The 22,019-nt window shown below is 34.1% G+C and overlaps 1 protein-coding gene across 11 annotated transcripts in view; it reads right to left on the minus strand.

The window, feature by feature from the left end:
- Positions 1 to 419: 419 nt before the first annotated feature.
- The window catches only part of Elf1 (E74 like ETS transcription factor 1), a 92,698-nt gene continuing 71,098 nt past the window's right edge, over positions 420 to 22,019 (minus strand). For 8 of the 11 annotated variants that reach the window (XM_063232705.1, XM_013141134.3, XM_063232706.1 and 5 more), the window contains 7 exons: positions 20,071 to 20,178; positions 17,901 to 18,068; positions 13,841 to 13,924; positions 12,579 to 12,771; positions 9,901 to 10,347; positions 9,729 to 9,764; positions 420 to 2,362 (listed from right to left, as the gene is read on the minus strand). In XM_063232705.1, the coding sequence (XP_063088775.1) occupies positions 1,762 to 2,362; positions 9,729 to 9,764; positions 9,901 to 10,347; positions 12,579 to 12,771; positions 13,841 to 13,924; positions 17,901 to 18,068; positions 20,071 to 20,178 (1,637 nt within the window). In that variant the 3' untranslated portion in view covers positions 420 to 1,761. The remainder of the gene's footprint in view (positions 2,363 to 9,728; positions 9,765 to 9,900; positions 10,348 to 12,578; positions 12,772 to 13,840; positions 13,925 to 17,900; positions 18,069 to 20,070; positions 20,179 to 22,019) is intronic. The other 3 variants (XM_063232710.1, XM_063232711.1, XM_063232709.1) reach the window with 3 other exon arrangements.

A 22,019-nucleotide genomic window follows, 5' to 3' on the forward strand; every position in this document is an offset into this window, starting at 1 on the left:
AGAGGTGATTAGATAATGAAGGATCTGTCCTCCCGAGTGGATTATTTCCATTATGTCAGAATTAGATTTGCTAAAAAGTAAGCCTCTGTTGCTCCTTCTGCTTTCTGCCATGACACAGCAAAAATATGCCCAAAAGATGCCAGTACTGTAACTGGCCTTCCCATCCTCCAAAACTATGACAAATTTCTTTATAATTTACATATTCTGTGGTACTGTTATAAAAGCAGAAAACAGACTCATTGGTTATCCATTTTGTGATGTCTTGACACAACCAGATGGAATGCTAAAAAGGAAAAGCAAGAGGATGACATCCTGCAATTCTGACTAATGGAGTTTGTTATAGAAACATTTAATAACACTGAAAATATTAGCAACATTCTCTTGACACTTGTACTTTAAAAAATGTTTGCCTGAAAACAGAATTTTTACATGATTTATTTAATAATAAACCAATTAAAGATACAAAAACATTTAGAGAATTCCAAAATTTAAATTTTTGTTTAAATACAAATTCACTTTGTAATATGAAAACATAACATTAGACCTCTAAACATAATTTTTTTCATTTACAAAAATTTTTCTGTTATACTAGAAAATTTGCAGAAAAGAATTGTGACAAATGTACATTATTTACAGCTGAAAAAGTAATCTAAAAACTATTTTATTTCAGAAACTCAGATATATATGTTATCTTTGTATGCAACTTCCCTCCCCCCTACCCTCAATGAAAAATGATCCAAAATATAAAGCAATTACACTCTTACAACTGACTACACTCAATCAGATTAGTCTGAGACTCAAGTTGTTTTCTTGGCCATTATGAGCCTTGACTCTTAACATATATCATTTAGCACTCAATAACCTAAGTTTACTATTGAAACATAGTTCAGTGGTCTAAAGAGTTAATAAAGAACTTAGGAAAAATTTATGGCAGATCTTTCTGAAAACAGAATGAAGTTTGTGGGGGGGTGTCACTTATTTTTCTGTAATATCTTAGCTATATTTACATTAGAAAACAACTTGATACTGTTATATTTGTCATAATTTTAAAACATATATATTAGAATCTGAAAATTCAGAACTAGATGGAAAATTGGTAATCATTTAGTCCAATGCATCCTTTCCTTTTTTGAGATGGCCCCAAAAAATCAAGTGACTTGTCCAAGATTACACAGCTAGTTAGAAGGAGAGCCACTTTGAAGCTTACACTTTCATATTATCCTGCTTCTGAAACAAGACAGCCACATATCATAGGCATAACGCAATTTTTAATATTTTATGTATTCACAGTTTTGTTGAAGAGTGCAGCCAAATAAATTCAATCTCAGTAACATAATTTTAACATAAAAATAAGTTTCTGGCATTTGATAAGAGTCAAGACTTAAACAAGTGGAATGCAAATACTTCCTACACAGAACTCCTGTCACCTTATATTTATTGTATTTACAAAAATATGAGAAAAGCTAATACAATGTAAAATTAGAAAAAAAACTTTAAAAATGCTTACTATATAGCAACTGAAGAAAAATTCAAAAGACTGGATTCATAGTATAAAATGCCAGTTCCTTCACAATTGTACTCTGAAACATCTAGGGTATAAAGAGAAAACTTGGGCTTTCCTCTCTCAAATAATAAAGCCACAATTAACTCAATTATTTTTTATAATTACAAAATTAGGAGCCTCTGTGGATTTATCTTAGTTTGAAGACAACTGAAAATTAGTCCAATTTAAAAAATCAGCTGCAATTCCTTTGGTATTACTTAAAAAGAGTTTGGCTCCAGCACTTCGTTTTGCTTCACAGCTACCTGAGAGGTAAATCCACTGGTACTGGAGACCACCATCACATAAGGTTGTGCTGGTTGTTCAGTTTTCTCAATGTCTTCTTTCAAATGATCTTCAACCTCCTTTTTCTCAGCTTCTTGTGTAAGAGTTTTTGTTTCTTGAGCTTTGATAACTGAAGTGATTACAGTGCCAGGTGGGTGAGCAACCAGCTGTGAACTTCGCGGAGAAAAAGTCACCACAGGAGTAGTAGCACTGAAGGACGGGGATGAAGTCATGCTGACGGTTCCATTACAAATGGACTGGACATTGCTAGTAAGGACCTGCTGTACCTGGGTAGGGCTAAAGACAATTGAAGAGGAGCCTGGCTTCTGTGACTGTAGCATGACATTTTCTTTCAGTACTGTCATGGGCTGTGATGATGGAATGGCTTGCAGAATAAATTTCTGAGACGCAGCACCTGCTGATGGATCTGTGCTGGCTATAACCGTTGTAAATGGCACTGTCTGGAGTGTTACCGTATGCAACTGCTGACTCCCAGGAGACACGACCACTGGAACTTGGGCTGGCGCCTGTATAGTCCTATTGAGATTACCAAATAACAGTGAGACAATTAGCATATTCTACATCACTTAAAACCTTAAGTGTTTCCCTGAACTCAATCTCTTCTAGCTCCTTCCTTCAAAAAAGCTATTAATATCTTCTTGTGGGTCATTCTAACAAAATTAAGTCTTAGCATTTGCAGGTCATTCTAACAAAATTAAGTCTTAGCATTTCAAATGCTAATTCTCACTTTTTTGGGGGGGGGGGAGAATTAGCATTTCAAATGCTAATTCTCACTTTTTCCTTTTTATCAGTACCGGGGATGAACTCACAACTACCTGCTTGCAAGGCAGGCACTTATGCCGCTGAGCTAAATCCCCAGCCCCTGTTCTCACATTTTTAACATAGCACAACAATCAGCATGTCAGACCTTGTATGAAATGTTATACATACATACTTGCCAAACACAAAACGCTCAGGCCAACCAGGCATGGTGGTCTCTGTCTGTAATCCCAGCCCTGAGAGAGGCTTAGATGGATGACAAGTTCAAGTGGGGCAACCTGAGTTAGCAGAACCCTGTCTTAAAATAAAAAGCGCTAAGGATTGTAGTTCAATATGAAGGCCATGGACAAAAAAAAAAAACAAAAAAAAAAAAACCTTGGCCATTAACTATGATAGCATCTAATGAGTGCTTTGAAAAAGTGGCCTGTGTATATTGCCACAGTAATACAAGTAAGAACCAGTTTTCATGGGAAAAGATGACACCAAAATGCTTAGCCCGGGCTAGGCATGAGAGCACACACCTGTAATTCTAACTACTCAGGAGGCTGAGGCAAGGGGACCCCACAGCCTGGCATCCTAGCAATTTAGCAACTTTTGCTTCAAAATAAGAAAAAAGGGAATAGTGATCTAACACATACTCTTGGTTTAATCCTCAGTATGAAAGAAAAAAAAGAAAAAGGAGAGAAGAAGGAAGGAAAAGAAGGATGGAGGGAAACAAAGTTTAGCAAGAAGTTACCACAATCTGCTTGGAAGAAAATTAGGAATTTAAAAGTAAATCTATTTAATATGAACAATTACAAAACTTCATATAATTTGCTCCATTATATGAAGTTTAATTCATTCAATTTAACATATAAAGAAAAAATAAGTATAAACAAAACAACCCTGTCTTAAACATATATCACAGAATTCTTAGAATTTTAATAGGTCATATTTACCTAAACAAGTCATAATTATAACTACTAAGGATTCTTAGGCTGCCAGAGAGTAGTAAGCAAGGTAAAACTTTGCTAAAACTAAAAGAGAAGTGTAAACTGTTATTTAGCTGCAAATAATTTTCACAAATTTCAGTTATAAAGCTACAATTTAAGCCAGGCTGGATGGTGAAGGATTATATAGCTCAGTGCAAAGGCCCTAGGTTCAATACCGCCAAAAAAATTAACTGCAGCAATGTAACAAAAATCCTTTAAAATCTAATTCTGTTAATCTCATTATTGAAGAAAATGGTCAGTCAATCTAATTTTAAAAGCTGAAACCTGTGAACTTTATAGTTCGGGCCACTGCTAGAACTATAAAACAGTCGAAAAACATCGAAAAATCATCATCTAGACTTCAGCTGCTTTTTATGAATTATTTTATGAAAGCTATTTGAATTTTACTTCAAATATCTAACTACTAGATTAATTCCCATAACTCAAAGGTTTTTAAAAGATAAATTTTAGTATTACAATTATCTGTCCTGTCACATATTTGCAAAAGAAAATTGTAAAGGAAGAGATAAATGGACTAGGTGGCAATACAAAACCAAAGACCAATGCAACTCCGAAGTTCGGGAAAATACAAACTGACTAGTGCTTACCCACTGGAATATTACTTCCTAAGTTCAGAATGCCACCAAATCACCACTGTGAGCAACCCACAAGAAGATATTAATAGCTTTTTTGAAGGAAGGAGCTAGAAGAGATTGAGTTGGGGGAAAATATTTTAGTAAGTGAGCAGGGTATTGCTGAGAATGAAGGCCAGGGATAAATTAGTATTAAGGAGGGACAGATGACTAGGGATAATCATTCCAAAAAAATCATTTTGGAAATCAGGGAGCATTTCCAGAACACACTATGCTTCCCTTCTTCTCCTTCCATCATAACTGAGGTATTCTGGGTTGAATAAGAACCTGAGTATAATATGTAACATACAGGCAAGTAACATTTTTTAAATAAGGCTTAAGGGCTTTCCATGCTAAGAGTTTACACATGTCTATATAATAGATAAAATAGTACTTGGTATATAGTTAGCACACAGATTGTATGTACGTACATCCCCATACATGTATGTATTATATACATATATAGATTTAATATTCTTACCACCTTGTAAATACTGTTCTTCCATATTTTACATGTAAAGCCACAAACAACTTGCATGTTTTAATAAGAGACCAGTTAGATAAGAAAAGAGGCTGACTGCAAAGCCAGAGACTAGACCATTTCAACATACTTGTACCTTTTAAATCCAAGTTAACTTCAGTTGAAAATAAATTACTATGATATCCTTAAACTAAAAAACTCTTTATAGGGCTGAGAACTGAATGTTGGGTCACATGCACACTAGGTAAGTGCTCTGCCTCTGAGCCATGCCCCTCTTCAATACACACCTTTCCCATTCTGTTCTTTAAATTACGACACAAATATAACATGGAATGTTTTCATATTGCTAACTGGGGTTACCACTAAGGCTTTCAATACTTTTGTTCAAATTTTTAAACATAACCTTTTCTTGAGAAACAAAATTGTGTTTAAAATATGCTTATCTACAGTATCAACTTTGTAAGTATACTGGCCTATTTGAACAAACTCTAAAACAGTCTTCACTAATACAAATTCAGAGATAGAAGAACAAAAATATGAAATCCTTCCCCAAAGACACGAATTTTTAATTATTTTTTCTTACTGATGCACTTCTCTCCTGTTACAGCACAGGTTATGTTTTAACTACTTTTTGGGGACAATGTTTTGCTACATAGTTCAGGCTAGCCTTGAATTCACTTTGTAACCCAGGCTGGCCTGAAATCACAGTGATCCTCCTGCCTCACTCTTAAGAGTATTAGGATCACAAGCCCGCTAAAATACTTTTTAAAATGTTTCTAATTGTAAATTACTACAATATCCATAATTTATAATTCATCTAAAGTTTTGAGGCTCAGAGAGATAAATGATGTAACATTTAGCTTCTGTTAAAGATCTAGTTCAGTATGTCATTTATAAGGTTAAGTATTATGATCTTAATTTTATAGATGAGGAAATATACTCAGAATAGTTTTGATTCATTTTCATATTTAATAAAGGTTATGCCTATACTATTCCTAACTCTATTAAATTGCATTTAAAACTTATACATTATACATTTTTAGAGGATAATTTATTTTAAAAATCCTAAAACCATTAGTGTTTCTATAAATACTAGAGAAAAAGAAGTTATGCTTTGTAGATGGACTTCCAAGTTTACTATGGACCAATTTTCAGAAACTATTTTACCATCTTTATTTTGTTGCAGTTTCTTTGGTTAACATGAAGCCAGAGTCAAATTTCAACTTGCAGAAAGAAAAAAAAAAAAACTAACTGATTATAAATACTGTAAGTCAATTTAAGAAGTCTGATTCAACCTAGGTACATGCTATTTATGAGATGAAATGAATAAAAAAAAACGTTGAATGCTGCTGTCTTCCTTCAAATATCTGATAATTCATGTGTAAATTAGTAGGTTTACTTCTGCCATGTGATATATGTGATCAAGTTCCTTCCTTTCCCTTTGCTTCAGTTTCCTCCTCTATAGAACAGGCACATTACCTTTTCCTCACTGAATTGTGAAGTTCTATACATCTCTATATATAAAGTATATGAAATACAAAACATACAGACTACAGCTGTCATTGCTACAATAATTTAATAATTTAATCTGGGAAGCTGAGGCAAGGTCATAAGTTAGAGGCTAGCATGGGCAAATTAGGGAGACCCTGTCTCAAAAAAAAAAAAAAAAAAAAGTACTGCAGCACAGTGTGTGTGTATGTCTATGTAAGGATCTAATTTTAAGTTATGTATACTCTTTCTCGCAACCAGGAGGAAAATACCTTTTAAAGGCTTCTGACTTTATTAGTAAGTCATAAATCAAGAAAGATATAACCAAACCACTGTTGATTTTCACAGGAGTAATATTATTAATGTCTATTCTTGTAAGTTAAAATATTTAGAAGTAAAATGTCATGAAGACTGTCAGCTTATTTGACAAATAGTCAAAAAGAAATAAGTATAAACTAGTATACAGAGAAAACAAGGTAAAAATGCTACCAATATTTTTAATCTAAGTGTTCCTTATACTTAACTTCCCCACATTTTGAACTTTTTCAAAATAAAAAGTTAACTATACTTACCTGTTTTGTTGTTGTTTGTTGTGTTTTGTTTTGTAGATTCAACTCAGGACCTTGCACTTACCAGGCAGGTGCTTATGCTACTGAGCTATATCCCCAAAGAGTTAATTACAAAAATGCAAAAACAGGGCCAGTGATACAGTTCAGTGGCATAGCACCTGCCTAGCAAGCTCAAGGTCCTGTGTTTGATTCCAAGACCACCCCCAAAATGCAAATACAAATAAACCACTGAACTAGAAATTATTCTCGTAAAATGTCAGAATTTCAGAATGTACTATTTGCTTGACATTTATACATTTTTCTTTCTATATGCTGAAAACAAGATTAAAAATGAAATCTAGATAACTATATTTAGCAGCTGTTAATTCTTCAGAGACTTCCTCTAATTATCTTTAGCCTTTTCAGCACTAGTAAGATGAAGGATTAAAATACATCCTATTACAGATTTTGTTTTCTGGCTTGGGGTTTAGCTCAGCGGCATAAGTGTCTGCCTTGAAAGCAGGCAGTCATGAGTTCAATCCCCAGTACCGATAAAAAGGAAAAAGACAAAAAAAAAAAAAAAAGATTTTGTTTTGTAGCAGTGTTGGGGACTGAACTCCAGGCTTAATGCATGCTATAGAAATGCTATGCTACTGAGCTACATCCCAAGGTCTATTAAGAAGGCTTAATTCTGACAATAAATAAAATCTGAAGGAGGAAAAGTAAGAGAAAAATTTATTTTTAAAGATAAAAGTTCTGTATTTATTCATTCTGAAAATAGTTCACATAAAGATTTCATTACCATAGGAGAAGAGAAAGAATATATATACTTCATAAATTAAACTGTATAAATGTGAATGTACGTAATATGTCAGATGTTGTGTTAGGTGCTAGGAAAATAACACTGAATAAAATAATGGCTCCTACAAACTTAAATATGTAGGAGACAAAAATAAAAATATACAGCAGACAAGCATAAATATCAACTAAATTACCAGGGTTATGTAACAGATATAATCAGACAATTGGCTTTATCCAGAAAGCAAAAAAAGAAAGTGAGAGCTAGCAAGTGAGCCTACAAAAACTGGACACATTCTATGGACAACAAGGATCTACCAAGAGCTGGAAGAAGCAGCAGAACTACTCTAGAAAAATGACTTGTAGTCATACAGATTCAATGTCCCTAACCAAAACTCCAAAATTTTTGAGTGTGGATGTGATGCCACAAGTGAAAAATTCCACAACTGACCTCAAGTGATGGGTTACAGTAAAAAACAAAACAAAAAAAAAAACTGTACAAGGTTATCTCCTTCCTTATATATGAAAGAGAAATGAATCTCAGGTTTAGACTTGGTCTTGTTCCCAAAATGTAGCATGCATGTACATTATGTACATGTACATATTCCAAAATCCGAAACCTGAAATCTTTTTCGTTCTAAGTATTTTGGGTAAGGCATACTTGACCTGTATATATGTTGAGCAGAAAAGATAAGCAGGAGCAGCCACAGTCCTTGGAACTCTCAAGGATCCTAGAAATAAAGTCTGAAAGGATAGTTTGAAAACCCCTGGGAGGAAAGATAAGGAAGAACTTTCTGCCAAATCTTACAATGTTTCAATAGCTAGCATTAGGTACTCTTCAGAAATCAACAGAATAATTATAATATTCAACACAGTAACTACAATTAATATCTTAAAAAAAAAAACCCTCAACGCTTATACAGTTTGAATACAACTGCTAAAAATTCCATGGAATCACTCCAAGAAAGGGTCACCTGTGACCACCGGTAGTACAAGTATGTCTCCTAAATACACAAATAGGACAAACAGCCTAGAAAGCATACTCCAACTAAATAGTTATTATAGGTAAACAAATAGGAACTAGAGGCAAATGAAACATTAGAAGGAAAAGAGAATGAACACTACTAAATCAGTGCTCCTTAATAAATATTAAAAGATGTATCATTCTGGTCCAACTGAAGTAGAAAAAGTCAACTTGCATTATTTGAAGATTTAAGACTTCATAATGTTGAAAATTTAAATGTACTACACATTCCAAGTCTGTCTAGATTCTAGGTAACATGACTTATCTAGACTTATCAAGACCAACTGAACAAAAAACTTCAGCATTTACGTTGTGGAATATATGGGTAGAGAATGGAAATGCGATAATGATAATAATTTTTGTTGGTTCTGGAAGAGCTCCTACGTGCCATTAAAATTCATGCTGTGGAAAGTCATGGCATAAACAAAAAAGAAAAAGGGGATCAAAAAGCTGTTAATATCCAATTTGTCTGTTCGCCTTCCTTGCATAAGAAAGTAAGAATTAGCACTCTAAATCAGATAAAATCAGCCCCAAATTTCCACAGACGAGTTTAAAGCAGATAGGGTTTTCTTGGTTAATTTGGTTTTCAGTATCTTTCTTGAACCTCTGTGGCACTGGATTTCGTTCAACTAAGAAAGGAAAGAAAGAAAGAAAGAAAGAAAGAAAGAAAGAAAGAAAGAAAGAAAGAAAGAAAGAAAGAAAGAAGGAAGGAAGGAAGGAAAGAAAGAAAGAAAGAAAGAAAGAAAGAAAGAATCTGTTTCTAACTTTTAGAATTCTAATACCTAAAAAAGAGGACCCTCAGATTCTTGACATTTCTTCCAGTTTGAACTTTAGAACTATTAGAAGTCAGAGGCTTCCTAAGGAATATTTATTTCTTGGAATCTAACAAATTTTGAATGCAATAGTATGTCAAATTTATGTTAATTTTTTATAAATTCTGATTAAGTTTAAAAAAAGAATCTGAAACTATCCTCTGGATTTTCTTACATTTGAACCATTCTTTGTATGGCTCAATCTAGTAGACTAGATGTAAATTGATAAGAGTAACATCAAACTATGTCAAAACTATTATTGATATAATCATCAGAAAACTGATGTAATATATATTGCTCCTGCAACAATCTGTTAACCAAGAGTTCTAGCTTCAGGCTGGGGATGTAGCTCAGTTGTACAGCACTTGCCTAGTGCACGTGACGCCTTGGGTTTGATCATCAGCACTGCAAAAGAAAAAACAAACAAAACAAAACACTCCAGCTTAAAATGTTCATTTCTGAATCTTGATCCATTTAAAAAATAATGGCTCTGGTCAGAAAAGTTATATAACAATACACATCATTTGGTTGGGTTTCTCACCTAATACTCTGAATGGAAGAATTTAATGTTTCTTCCTGTATGCTACTGGTTATGGATGCTTCTTCTGGGACCGCTTGCACTGGCTGTACTACATGAACAGTCCGAAAGAGCTGGGTAGGATATGGAGACTGTGAGGGCTGCACTGTCCTCAAAATTTCTGGTGGCTGTGCAACTTCCACAGGATCTTTGGGTTTTGTAGCTTTAGAATTCCCTGGTTTTAGAACAGTAGTGGCTCCTCCTTTAATCCCTGGATTTGAAGATACTCTAGATTGGGTTGCTTGATTCCTACTTGAAGTGGCTGTTGAAGACAGTGATGGACTTGAAGACTCTATGCTGGAACTTGGATCTTCATCATCTATATAGATAAGATCTTTTGGCATTTCTTTAAATTGATATACTAAACGCTGACCTTCCACTTTTGCCAGAATACCCCTTTGGTAATAGTACCTATTGAAAGCAGACAATTTCATCAGTATCTTAGTCAAAAAAAATTAAAAGTTATCAAAATCAAGTTTTTCTAAGCATAAACAAAATTTTAAAAGTTTAAATCAAACACGTGAGAAAAGAACAAAGGCCAGTTATCTTGTACAGGATAATGTATAATTCACATACAGAGAAATATCCTTATTACTAGTTAAATCTAAAACCAGTTCTGATCAGAGACCTGATGAAATGTGACTGGATCTTTACTATTCTTCCTTCTCCTACACCTTGTTACTAAGTTGCTGAAATAATTAAGTCTACTACAAACCTCAAGAAATTGTTTCCCCTTCACAGCTTTCTATAACATTCCTACCACTGTAAATCTGATTCAGTTTTGTGAATAGTTAGTGATATACAATAGAAGTGATCAAAATATCATCACTAATTTTTAGTATAGTCAAGTACCTAAAAATGTAAGTCATCCAGGCATGGTGGCACATGCTTATAATCCCACCTGTTAAGAAGGACTAAAGGGGACTGGGGATTTAGCTCAGCGGCATAAGCACCTGCCTTGCAAGCAGGCGGTCGTGAGTTCGATCCCCAGTACCGATAAAAATGAAAAAGACCAAAAAAAACAAAGAAGGACTAAAAATTGGAGAACAGCCTGGCTAACTTAGCGAGACCTTATTTAAAATTAAAAATAAAATAAAAATTTAAATAATATAAAATATAAAAGGGTGGGGCTATAGCTCAGTGGTAGAGCACTTGCATAGGATAAATTAGGCCATAAGTTCAAATCTCAGTACCTTGTTTTTTTTTTATTTTTTTTTAAAAGAGTAAGTTAAAAATATCCAAACCACAGCTAAATAGTTCTAATTTAAAATAGCTGGACTACTTATCCTTTAAAAAATTATGCTGATCATTCCTGTTTCTAATCTTTCTCAAATACCTGTATCTCCAATACACATGTATCCTGCAAAGAAAAACTAAGAATGTAAGAATAAAATGGTATCTTTCTTTATTTATTTATCTATTTTTTTTGGTCTTTTTCCTTTTTCCCTTTTATCAGTATCAGGGATCGAACTCACGACTGGCCTGCTTGCAAGGCAGGAGCTTATGCCGCTGAGCTAAATCCCCAGCCCCATTGGTACCTTTCTTTAAAACTGTCATGATACCTAACATTGAAACATTAATTTACTACATTATACTAAACATATCAAAACTAAAACTTATGTTTTAAAATGCATTTCTTATTAAGTGCCTGCATTACCATCACTGATAATTCAGCCTTGATTTAAGTGTAATGGCTCAAAACAAACATGCTGACAGTAATTTACAATTCCCCAAAACAGACATTATGAATAAAACATAGGTTAAATATCATTTTTCGAAATGTTTAAGACAAGAAGTATTTCAGATTTTTTGTAGGGTTTTTTTTTAATGTCTGCATAGACTTTATAGGTCAAGCACCTCTAATCCCAAAATCTAAATTTGGAAGGGCTCCAAAAGTCAAAACATTTTAAGTATGTCAGTGCTCAGAACATTTTTGAGGTTGTGCAGCATTACATATTTCATACTTTTTTTTTTTTATTTCAAAAAGGGTAAAACAGGGGCTGGGGATTTAGCTCAGCGGCATAAGTACCTGCCTTGCGAGCAGGCGGTCGTGAGTTCGATCCCCAGTAATGGGGGGGTGGGGGGTGGGGTAAAACAAAACAGAACAAAATAGAACAAAGCAGATCAGAAGAAAACAATGTAAGTGACACAGATTTCAAATCAAGACAACAGGAAATCTACAGTGGCAACCATAATGTCTCTTGTTTTCTTCTAAATAATTGTCTATATCTTCACACCCAATGAATTCATACAACACAATCATACATTTTTTAAAATTAACAATGCTTAATTAGTTTAATTTTTAAATTAACTTAATTTTTAAAATTAACAATGCTTACCAGGTTAAAGATTTTTTTAAGAAGGAAAACATTTTCCTTGATTAGAGTAAGATTTTAATTTAAGTACATACTGATTGCAAGTGGCCTTGACACTGTAGTAAATAAAATTCCCTATTTCTTTAATCTCTTAATTTTTAAAAAATTATCTACTTTTTCAATATCTAGAAAATGATTTTTTTTACCCTTGGCACCAATGGGCATTGAACTCAGGCCTTTGATTATGCTGTGCAAGTATTGTACCACTGAGTTATACTCTGAGCCTCTAGGAAATGATATTCCTAACAAAGCAAAAACTTTACATACCTGAGTGCTCGTCCCATGGTCTCATAATTCATATCAGGTTTGTTTTTGTGCTTTCCCCACAACCTGGACACCGCTTTAGAATCGACCAATTTAAAAATGCCTTTTTCTCGCTGGGTCCATTTAATGTATTTAGGACAAGTAGCTTTGTCTTGCAGCAGGGCCAGTAAAAACTCCCAAAGATAAATTGTGTTTCCTGAAACAGAAGGATTTATTTTTCTTTTTTTTTTTTTTTTTTTGTACCGGGATCGAACTCCAGACCTTGCATTTGTCAGGCAGGCGCTTATTCCATTGAGCTAAATCCCTAGTCCCTGGATTTATTTTTCAATGACTAAAATTTCACTAAAAAGAGCACAATAAAAGTCTTATAAATTTTATCATGTATTTACATAAAAATACTATATACTTCATTCAGCATCCCTAAGATAATTCCATTAATATTGGTGGTATTACGGACATAATTTTTAGAGCCTAATAAAGACTATTTTATGAAACCTCTATAAAACATCTGAACAGAAACAATCTTGTCAATTAGATTTGTGACAACTTAGGGAGAAAGCACTTCTGAGTACATTTTTTTGTTTTTAAGAACCATCACATAGGGGCTGGGGATTTAGCTCAGCGGCATAAGCGCCTGCTTTGTAAGCAGGCAGTCGTGAGTTCGATTCCTGTACTGATAAAAAGGAAATAGACAAAAAAAAAAAAAAGAACCATCACATAGGAAAAAAAACAGTTACATAAAATCTTTCAAGACATGATCTTTTTATACTGCAGCCAACGGATCAGCTGTAACAGATTTCTTCAAATCTGGCAACAGTTATGCAAACAATGGGAGTCATGACAAAGTAATAACATGTCTATAAACTAAAAGTCTAATAAGGCTGAAATCTTGCAAGACACTGATTATTAAATAAAAGAATGGTTTTGATAGCTAAATGAGAATAAGCATTTATAGAATTTTCTAAAAATTTCCTTTAAAATTTGGCAACTACATCTTACATGTGGTTGGTAGCAACACATTTTATTTCAGTATATCAAGAAAATTGGGGTTGGGGATTTAGCTCAGCAGCATAAGCGCCTGCCTTGCAAGCAGGCAGTCGTGAGTTCGATCCCCGGTACCGATAAAAAGGAAAAAGACAAAAAAAAAAAAAAAAAAAAAGATCAAAGAAAACTATTTATTTCTAACTTATAATATCTGGACAAATAAAGGAACTGAAATGCTAATGGACTTGTAAATATTACAGAAAAATTACAGTGGTACCTACCCTTCCCATCTTTGTTTCTCTTTTTCACAGATATATTTGGCGTAGTGGCTGGAGAATCTGGTCGTGGGGGCTTCGTTTTTCTCCCTGAAATCAGAATAGCTTTGCCATAAGTATTTGCCCTCCAAAATGAGAAAATGGAAAATTTAATTATTTTGTCACTTATCCTAAATTTTAATCCCAAATGCTTTATATATGGATCTCCAAAATGTCTACTAAAAGAAAAACAACTTCAGTAAAAACTGAACATTAATGTAGACTAGTGCACAAATACAGCTATGAAATAAATGATCTTTGGCTACAAGTAGTGGTACATGTTTGTAGTCCCAAATACTCAGGAAGCTGAGGCAAAAAAGACCAGCCTGGGCAACTTAGCAAAACTCTGCTTCCAAATAAAAAAAAAAATTTTTATAAAAAGCAGCGACAAACTAGTCATGGTGGCATATGGCTATAATCCCAGCACTCGGGAGGCTGTGGTAGGAGGATCACTTCAAGTTCAAGGCCAACCCTGGGTTACAAAGTGAGTTCAAGGTGAGTCTAAACTGCACAGCAAAGCTTTGTCTTCCAAAAGATTAAATACATACATACATATATACATACATGGAGATTCTCCTGCTTCAGACTTCCAAATGCTGGGATTATAAGTGTGTGCCACCATGTTTGGTTTACCTTGTATAGTTTTTGTCTGTTTGAGATAGGGCCTCGCTATTCAGTTCAGGCTGGTCTTGAGCTTACTTAGTAACCCAGGCTGGTCTTAAAGTCGCAATGATCCTTCTGCTGCCACCTCCCTACAGGTGTGCACCATCATGCCCAGCTTATCTTGTGTATTTTTTAAATGTAATTTTTCTCTATTTCTTTCAATTCATAGCAAACAATTTCATGGTCATCCACTATTATCCTCTACATAAATCTATCCCAATGGCCTTAATCTAAGTTGATAAAGCTTGTTGTGTTCTTTTGCTACTTAATTACAACCATACTTTGGTAGCACCGTTTCTTACATATAGTTGAGATGCTCATGCTCATGCTCATGCTCATGCTCATGCTCATGCTGCTGGAGCAGCCTACCATTCTGTATACAGTTATAATCTCTTCCCTCCACATTGTTGAGGTTGATGCTCACAGGTTAGATCAGAGGGTGAATTTTTGGTTATTATAAAGCAATCTTAGAAAAGCAAGATTGTAGAGCTAAAAATGACAAGGTTAATAACAAGCAATCCCTAGAAATTGAATAGAAGAACAGTTCTGAGTTATTTGGGTAATTAGAGAGAGGGAAAAGATGGTCAAAAGGCCACTAGTCAGCTGCAAACACTGCCGAATGTACTACTGGGTGTGGTAACACATGCTTTTAACACCAGCACTCCAGAGGCTGAAGCAAGAAGAGCAAAAGTTTGAGATCAGCCTGGCTGTGTAGTGAGTTCAAAGACAGCCTTGCATACACAGGGATATCCTGCCTAAAAAAATAAAAGACTGCTATATGGATCCAAATTAGCCAGATATAACTTTTACATCACCACAGACATCTGCAAAGAATCATTTATGCAGCAGATTCTCTTAGCTGAGTGTTTTCATAATAATTATTAAAAGTCAGGACATCAGCAACCTCCTACCATCTCATTTTATGCTATATACTTGTTTTTTCTTTATTCCTGTCACATTCTTCCAACTAGTTTTATTCGTGACAAGACGTTGCTAGTAGTCTATCCAAAATCCATCTTACATCACTTTTTTTACTACTCAAAGTGGCATTGCACACAGTTGTAATACACAGTTACAGCCTGCTGGGTAAAGCATTTTTTGATTACTTGTTATTTTTTCATAGCATTTTGAATATATCCAATTCCTCTAGCCTCTTAATGGGTACTTCCAAAGCTGTCAATCTAAAAAAATTAATGTTCCTTAAGTAATATAATTTCTCCCTGCTTTGTTTCTTTCTTTCTTTTAAGGGAGACTTGGGGAGGGATATTTGGATAGTCTACATTTTTACTATCAATTCCTGGATTTACATAGCTAGATGTATTGTAGTTAATACTATTCAAGATCCATAATGCTGAGGATTAATATCGTTCTGGAAAATTCCCAGTCACTGTCTTTGAATACTGTCTCGTCTTCACTTTTTGGAGCGAGAGTACTATGATTAAACCAGGGACTTTTGCTGCTAAGCAAGCACTTTACCACTGAGCCACACCCCCAACCCTAGCTTTTTTCTTTAACCTATACTGAAACTCATTCTTTTGTGTTATATATACCAACAGTGTGCTCCATTTTATTAATGACTGATTTATTCCATCAATAGTTGCTAGACACTGGAGAGGTTTCCAATGTAGGGGCACATGCAAACAGGGCTGTCAAGAATATTCGTGGTGGTAAATTTCATTTTTTTAAAAATATTTAATAGCGGGGCTTGGGATTTAGCTCAGCGGCATAAGCGCCTGCCTTGAAAGCAGGCAGTCATGAGTTCGATTCCTGGTACCGATAAAAACGAAAAAGACAAAAAAAAAATATTTAATAACAGAACAGCTAGGTAACATGTTAAGTATATATTAAGATTTTTAGGAAACAGAGAAGTACTTTTCATAACAACTTTTCTATGAAGCTGGGGCAGTCACAGGGCTCACCTCATATGTTTTCTCTCGCAGAAGGAACACAGGCTTTTGTTGGCTTATATCCAATTTCTTTAGTATCACTGTTTCATATATTTCGTCTGTTATTCCATTTTGACTAGCAGAGGAAGTTCTACCTTGTCTTCTTTAATAGTCTTACTCTTGGATAATGCTATTTATCAACCATGTTAATTCTTGGACCACGTTTTTATTCTTTTAAGCACTATAATCACCTTCAAAGTTTCTATTTGATAATTTTATTACCTGTGGCTCTTAAGGAACCCTGAATTTTTCTATATCTGCTGCTTTTTACTCAGGAAGTGTCTTCCTCATGTATTTTGTGGTAGATACCAGGATGTTAGTTCACCTTCATCAAGGCTTTACCTGAGGAAATCTTGTGTAGCCTAGGTTGAATGTATAACCCACCAAAGCAATTTTATAAGAGCTGACTGGTTCACCAAAGTTACTACTAGCCTGGGGACACTTTTATGTTAACTACATGACTGGGAATTTCTATAATTAGTGAGAGATTACTCTCATTTTAAACCTAGTTATCAAGGAAGCCAACGATCATGAATTCTCATTGGAAAAATTTCTCCACTGGCTGACAAATGCAAACTTCCTTGATGTCTGTTTGTATCAGCAAGTAGAATTTTACCCGAGGCTGTAAACCTTTAAGGGTCCCACTTATCTGTTCACATCTCTGTCTAGTAGATTATCTTGCAGAGGTCCAAGACCTAAGTTTCTGCCTCATAGGGGCAATAAAGCCAAGCCTCATATGGTAGCCTTGGGCCTTCAGAGCAGCTAGAGTAGCTATTGCAGCTACTGTCTTCTTCATTTTTGGCTCCTGGAATTTCCTTTTCTTTCATGTGAATTTACATTTTCAGTGGTAAAAAAAGAAAACAAAAACAAGGATAGATCATTGGCCATTAACCAAGATATTAAACTCAAAACAGAACACAAGCAGGGAAACAACCAGAACACAAATGAAAGGGAAAGAATGTCAGACTTTAGAATGCAAGCGTGGTCCTAATTTGTGACATTAAACATTCTCCTTTCATACATTCCAACATTTTTTTCTTCAATTACTTACAACTTACTGCAGTTTTCCAACTGTAACCTTATATTGGAATCAATAATATAGACTGGTGGCTTTTAATCTATTTCCCTCTGGAGGACCCTGACTTACTCTTAATCCTGAGGCTTTGATAAAAGGGTTTAGATAAAAATATGAGGCTTAAAAAAGTTGGCAAATATCTTTCTTGTGATATAAACCCAATATTCTAAATCCATGAAATAAAAGGTTTTTTAAAAATGACTCTATTATGAATACTTAATTTTATGCTCCAAAGTTTTCTTACCTGTTTTAATTAGTATAAAATTATACCACTGAATAAAAATTATATTTATATTTTACATCAAAGACTTGACTATCTGCCTTAAAGAAATGAACTACTCACCTTTCTTTCTTTTAGGCTGTTCTAGTGATGAGGCACCTGGTGAGTCTGCATATGTTTCTTGTACCTGTTGAGTTTCCATCACTTCAGGAATCCCATCTAATGTGACAGATACATGAGTGATTGGGGCAACAACAATGTCATCTTCAGATGAACTAAATATATTATTACCTAATGGAAATAAAATCAAATATAATCAACTGTGTATTATAAACCAAAGTAAATTAATAAAATAACTTCTTATTCCTATCAATATTAAAGTAGAAATACAAATCTTAAAATCTATTCTGATTTTTATTTCCCTTTCTCTAAATCATGACAGGTTTGACTTGATGATTTCAATGGTGTTCTTACTTGACTTTCTATTCACCACTCTGTCTTGTCCTTCTCTGTGTTAACAATTATCTCCTAGGAACTGGGATTTAGCTCAGTGGCATAAGCACCTGCCTTGCAAGCAGGCGGTCGTGAGTTCAATCCATGGTACCGATAAAAATTTTTAAAAAATAAAAAAAAAAAAAACAATTATCTCCTAAAAGCTAAGTCTAATCTGACTACATTGTTCTTCTACATAAAAGCTTTACATCCTGGAAATCAAAAGTAGAAAGTATAGGAAAATATAGCTTCTTAAAATTTGCTGAACAACAAAGAACAACCCAATCTCCTTAGTGTGTCTTTCAACATTTTCACAATCTAAACTAAATCTTTCCAATCTCATCTCTCACCTACTATGAAGCTTGCATTTTGGTTATGTCAAAACAGTTATCTTTCAAAATTTTATTTTTAAAGGTTGGTTTCTGAGGCACTATCCATTAACTTCTAGCTTAACTATTCTTTTTCATCTCCTCTACTGATTAAAAGTTTGTCACTTATAACCCAGGTTAAAATATCCCATCAAGCCAGATATGGTGCACACATCAGTAATCTCAGCTACTCAGGAGAGGCAGGAGGATTTTAAATTTAAGGTGAACCTAGACCACTTAGTGAGACCCTGACTCTGAAAAAAAAAGGGGGAGGGGGAAGAAGAGGAAGGAGAAGGGGAAGGGGAAAGAAAGCTAAGTGCAGGTCAGTGGTAGAGTTTGTGGCTACATACCATGCAAGAAAGTCCATGCTGGACTCAATCCCCAGTCTTGAAAAACAATCCCCCTATCCTAAACATTCCCTCAATAAAGTCTGTCTCTGACACTCTCTGCTGCAAATACTGACTGCTTCCAGTGACAACTTTGTTATCACTCTCCTGGCTTCTATTTTCAGTTTTTATAGTTACACAAAAACTAAATTGTAATTAGCAACTTAGCAAGAAGATTCTGTGTCAAAAATAAACAGCTGGGAATGTACTCATCAAAAACCCTGGGTTAAAACCCCAGCACTGCAGGTAAACAGACTGTAAGGTTGGGAAAAGGAATCGATAATATTACTGCCTAATGCACTGCTATAATGAATACAGCAAATGTTCATAAATATCTTGAATTGATTTAGTAATAATTTTATGAGTTTAAATAATTCTTTCTCAGAAAAAATACAAAGAAAAACATAGATTTCCAAGTGGATCAATAATCTGGCAAAGAATTTTATACCAATAAAGAGTTAGCAAAATGTTTAGTGATTATGCCAATCCACTTATAATTATACAGATGAGTAAATTATAATGATCTGGGCTTATCAAAGAGATTAAAAGAAGATTATGTATAACTGTTTCACCAAGGAGATTAAGAGAAAATGATGTATAATTTACTATTTGATAGCTTATAAATTACTTTTGTTTCTAAAGGCTTCACTCCCCCAAAGTAAAGTTGTCTTTAACCGAATACCTCAGCAAAGGTGCCTCAATAAGTACTGTACCTTAAAACGTGTTTAGGACATTTTAAAAACGTAGTCTTGATATCTAGATAGTTATCACCTAAATGTCCACTCTACAAGCTTTAATTTTGTGACTTGAACAATTATTTCTAAGATGGCAATTTGTAATCCATTAACTAGTGATTTCCTACTGTTCATTTTTTTCTTCTGTAAATCTGTATAACTTGTACCCTTTCACTGTTTTTTTTTCTTTTCTCCTTAAATAAAAAAAATAAAAATAAATAAAAAAATAAAATAAAAAAAGATAGCTATCACCTAATAGAGATGGTAAGAATAACTTTATGAAATACATAAAAATGAGCATTAAACCACTCACTTATTCGTTTTTCATCCAGCATAGGACCAGGAGAATCCATATTAAAAAGTGCCTCAGCAGCCTCAATTGTTTCAATTGTTTCATCTCCATTATGACAAGAAGCTTCGACTATAATACATTTAAAGAAAAAACAGAATTAGTTACAAGATATTGGTTGCTGTGAAATTCACACTCTACTAATCCCTTGAACTAAGATACATCACTTAGTATGAGTTTTATATACATGCAAACTATAGACAGACACAATTTGTATCAACACATAAAATAATATTGTACCTAATTAAGTGACTACCTCTTTTTTTTTTCTTTGTTTTTTTCATTTTTCTCAGTACCAGGGATCGAAATCACGACCGCCTGCTTGCAAGGCAGGTGCTTATGCCACTGAGCTAAATCCCCAGCCCCTGACTACCTCTTTAAAAAAAAAACAAAAAAAAAAAAAACTTTACGATATGTTGGAGGTAAAAGAGTAAGCAAAGTAGAGCACATACTCAGAAGCACACTCACTATATCATTTCTCTGCAAACTGATATATTTTCCATAATTAAGGATGGACAATGGAAAGTACCCTAGAATAACAGAAATCCTAACCATATCACTAAACCAGTATGTTACTAACAAAGTCATTTTGTTTCTCAAGAATCTCATACTATGTCAAGTGATAGTCTTAAGGTATTTTTTGCTTCTAAGATCAGTGCTATTACTCTGATTATAACATGAGTTTCCATTAATCTCTGAATCTTCCTTCATTAGTGAATTATTGTTTCCAATAAACTTTAGGCAGTGTCACACTGTCAGAATCTAATATATTTTGGCACCATTCTTCTCTGATGTGTTTTGTGGAACATTCATTACTGTATCATGGACTTTGCCTAATCCATGATACAGATTACATAATACTTTTTTTTTTTGTCTTTTTCATTTTTATTGGGCCCAGGGATTGAACTCACGACTGCCTGCTTGCAAGGCAGGTGCTTATGTCGCTGAGCTAAATCCCCAGCCCCTACATAATACTTTTAAAAGGTTGGATGGATATACAAAGCCAACTCAGGGTTAGGCTTACAGTAAATTACTAAATATTATAATACTTTTACACTTATAATTCTACACAAAGGTAAAAAATAAATATAAACACTGTCAATTGTAATGGAAGAAGAGTTTCCACAGAAGTAGAATAAGATCTACAAATTTTCAAAAATTGTATCATAATCTTTTTTCACATAAAAAGTACATGGAACTCCCAATATAAAACAGATAAAAGAGGTATTTTTCATTGTTTTTTAAAAATTTTTTGGTGGACTGGATAGGGCCTCTGCAATGACTTACACCCCCAGCCCTTTTCCTATTTTTTATTTCAAGCCAGAGTCTGCCTAGGCTGCCCAGCTTGGGCTTGAATTTGCAATCCTCCTGCCTCAGGATGCTGGCATCAGAGGTGTGTGCCACTTCACCCAGCTTCGTTATACATTTTTGATAGGTTCAAACTGATATCAAACTTCATATGTGGTAAGTCAATGATTAAAATGGAAGTTTTCTGATGAACATGAAAATTTGAAAATATAAGTTATGGCAGCTGCAATTTAATACAAGCTTCAAATTCAGTGTGTCCATTAAATCTTTTTTAATTATTGGAAATAACAAAATCAAATTTACAAAACCGTACAATGAAACCCACATGTCCATTCCCAGGTTCAAATATTTTTAACGAATGGTAATCTTATGATATTCATGCGCCTCTAACTGACCAAAGTCCTTACTCTCTGCACAAGTTTCCTTTGAAGGAATTTAAGATCTTGTAATTTAGTAGGTGTATCTAAAGAGTCTAACATGTGCTATAATATTTTAAAACAATAATAAATAATTCTCACTATCGTCTGTTATGGGCTGTATTAAGTTCTCTCAAAACTCATAAAATGAAGAACTATTAGTACCTTAGAATATGACTGTACTTGGAG

Source organism: Cavia porcellus, unplaced genomic scaffold, assembly GCF_034190915.1.
Source record: "Cavia porcellus strain 051 isolate PalLab524CR breed Dunkin Hartley unplaced genomic scaffold, mCavPor4.1 scaffold_21, whole genome shotgun sequence".
Taxonomy (NCBI): Eukaryota; Metazoa; Chordata; class Mammalia; order Rodentia; family Caviidae; genus Cavia; species Cavia porcellus.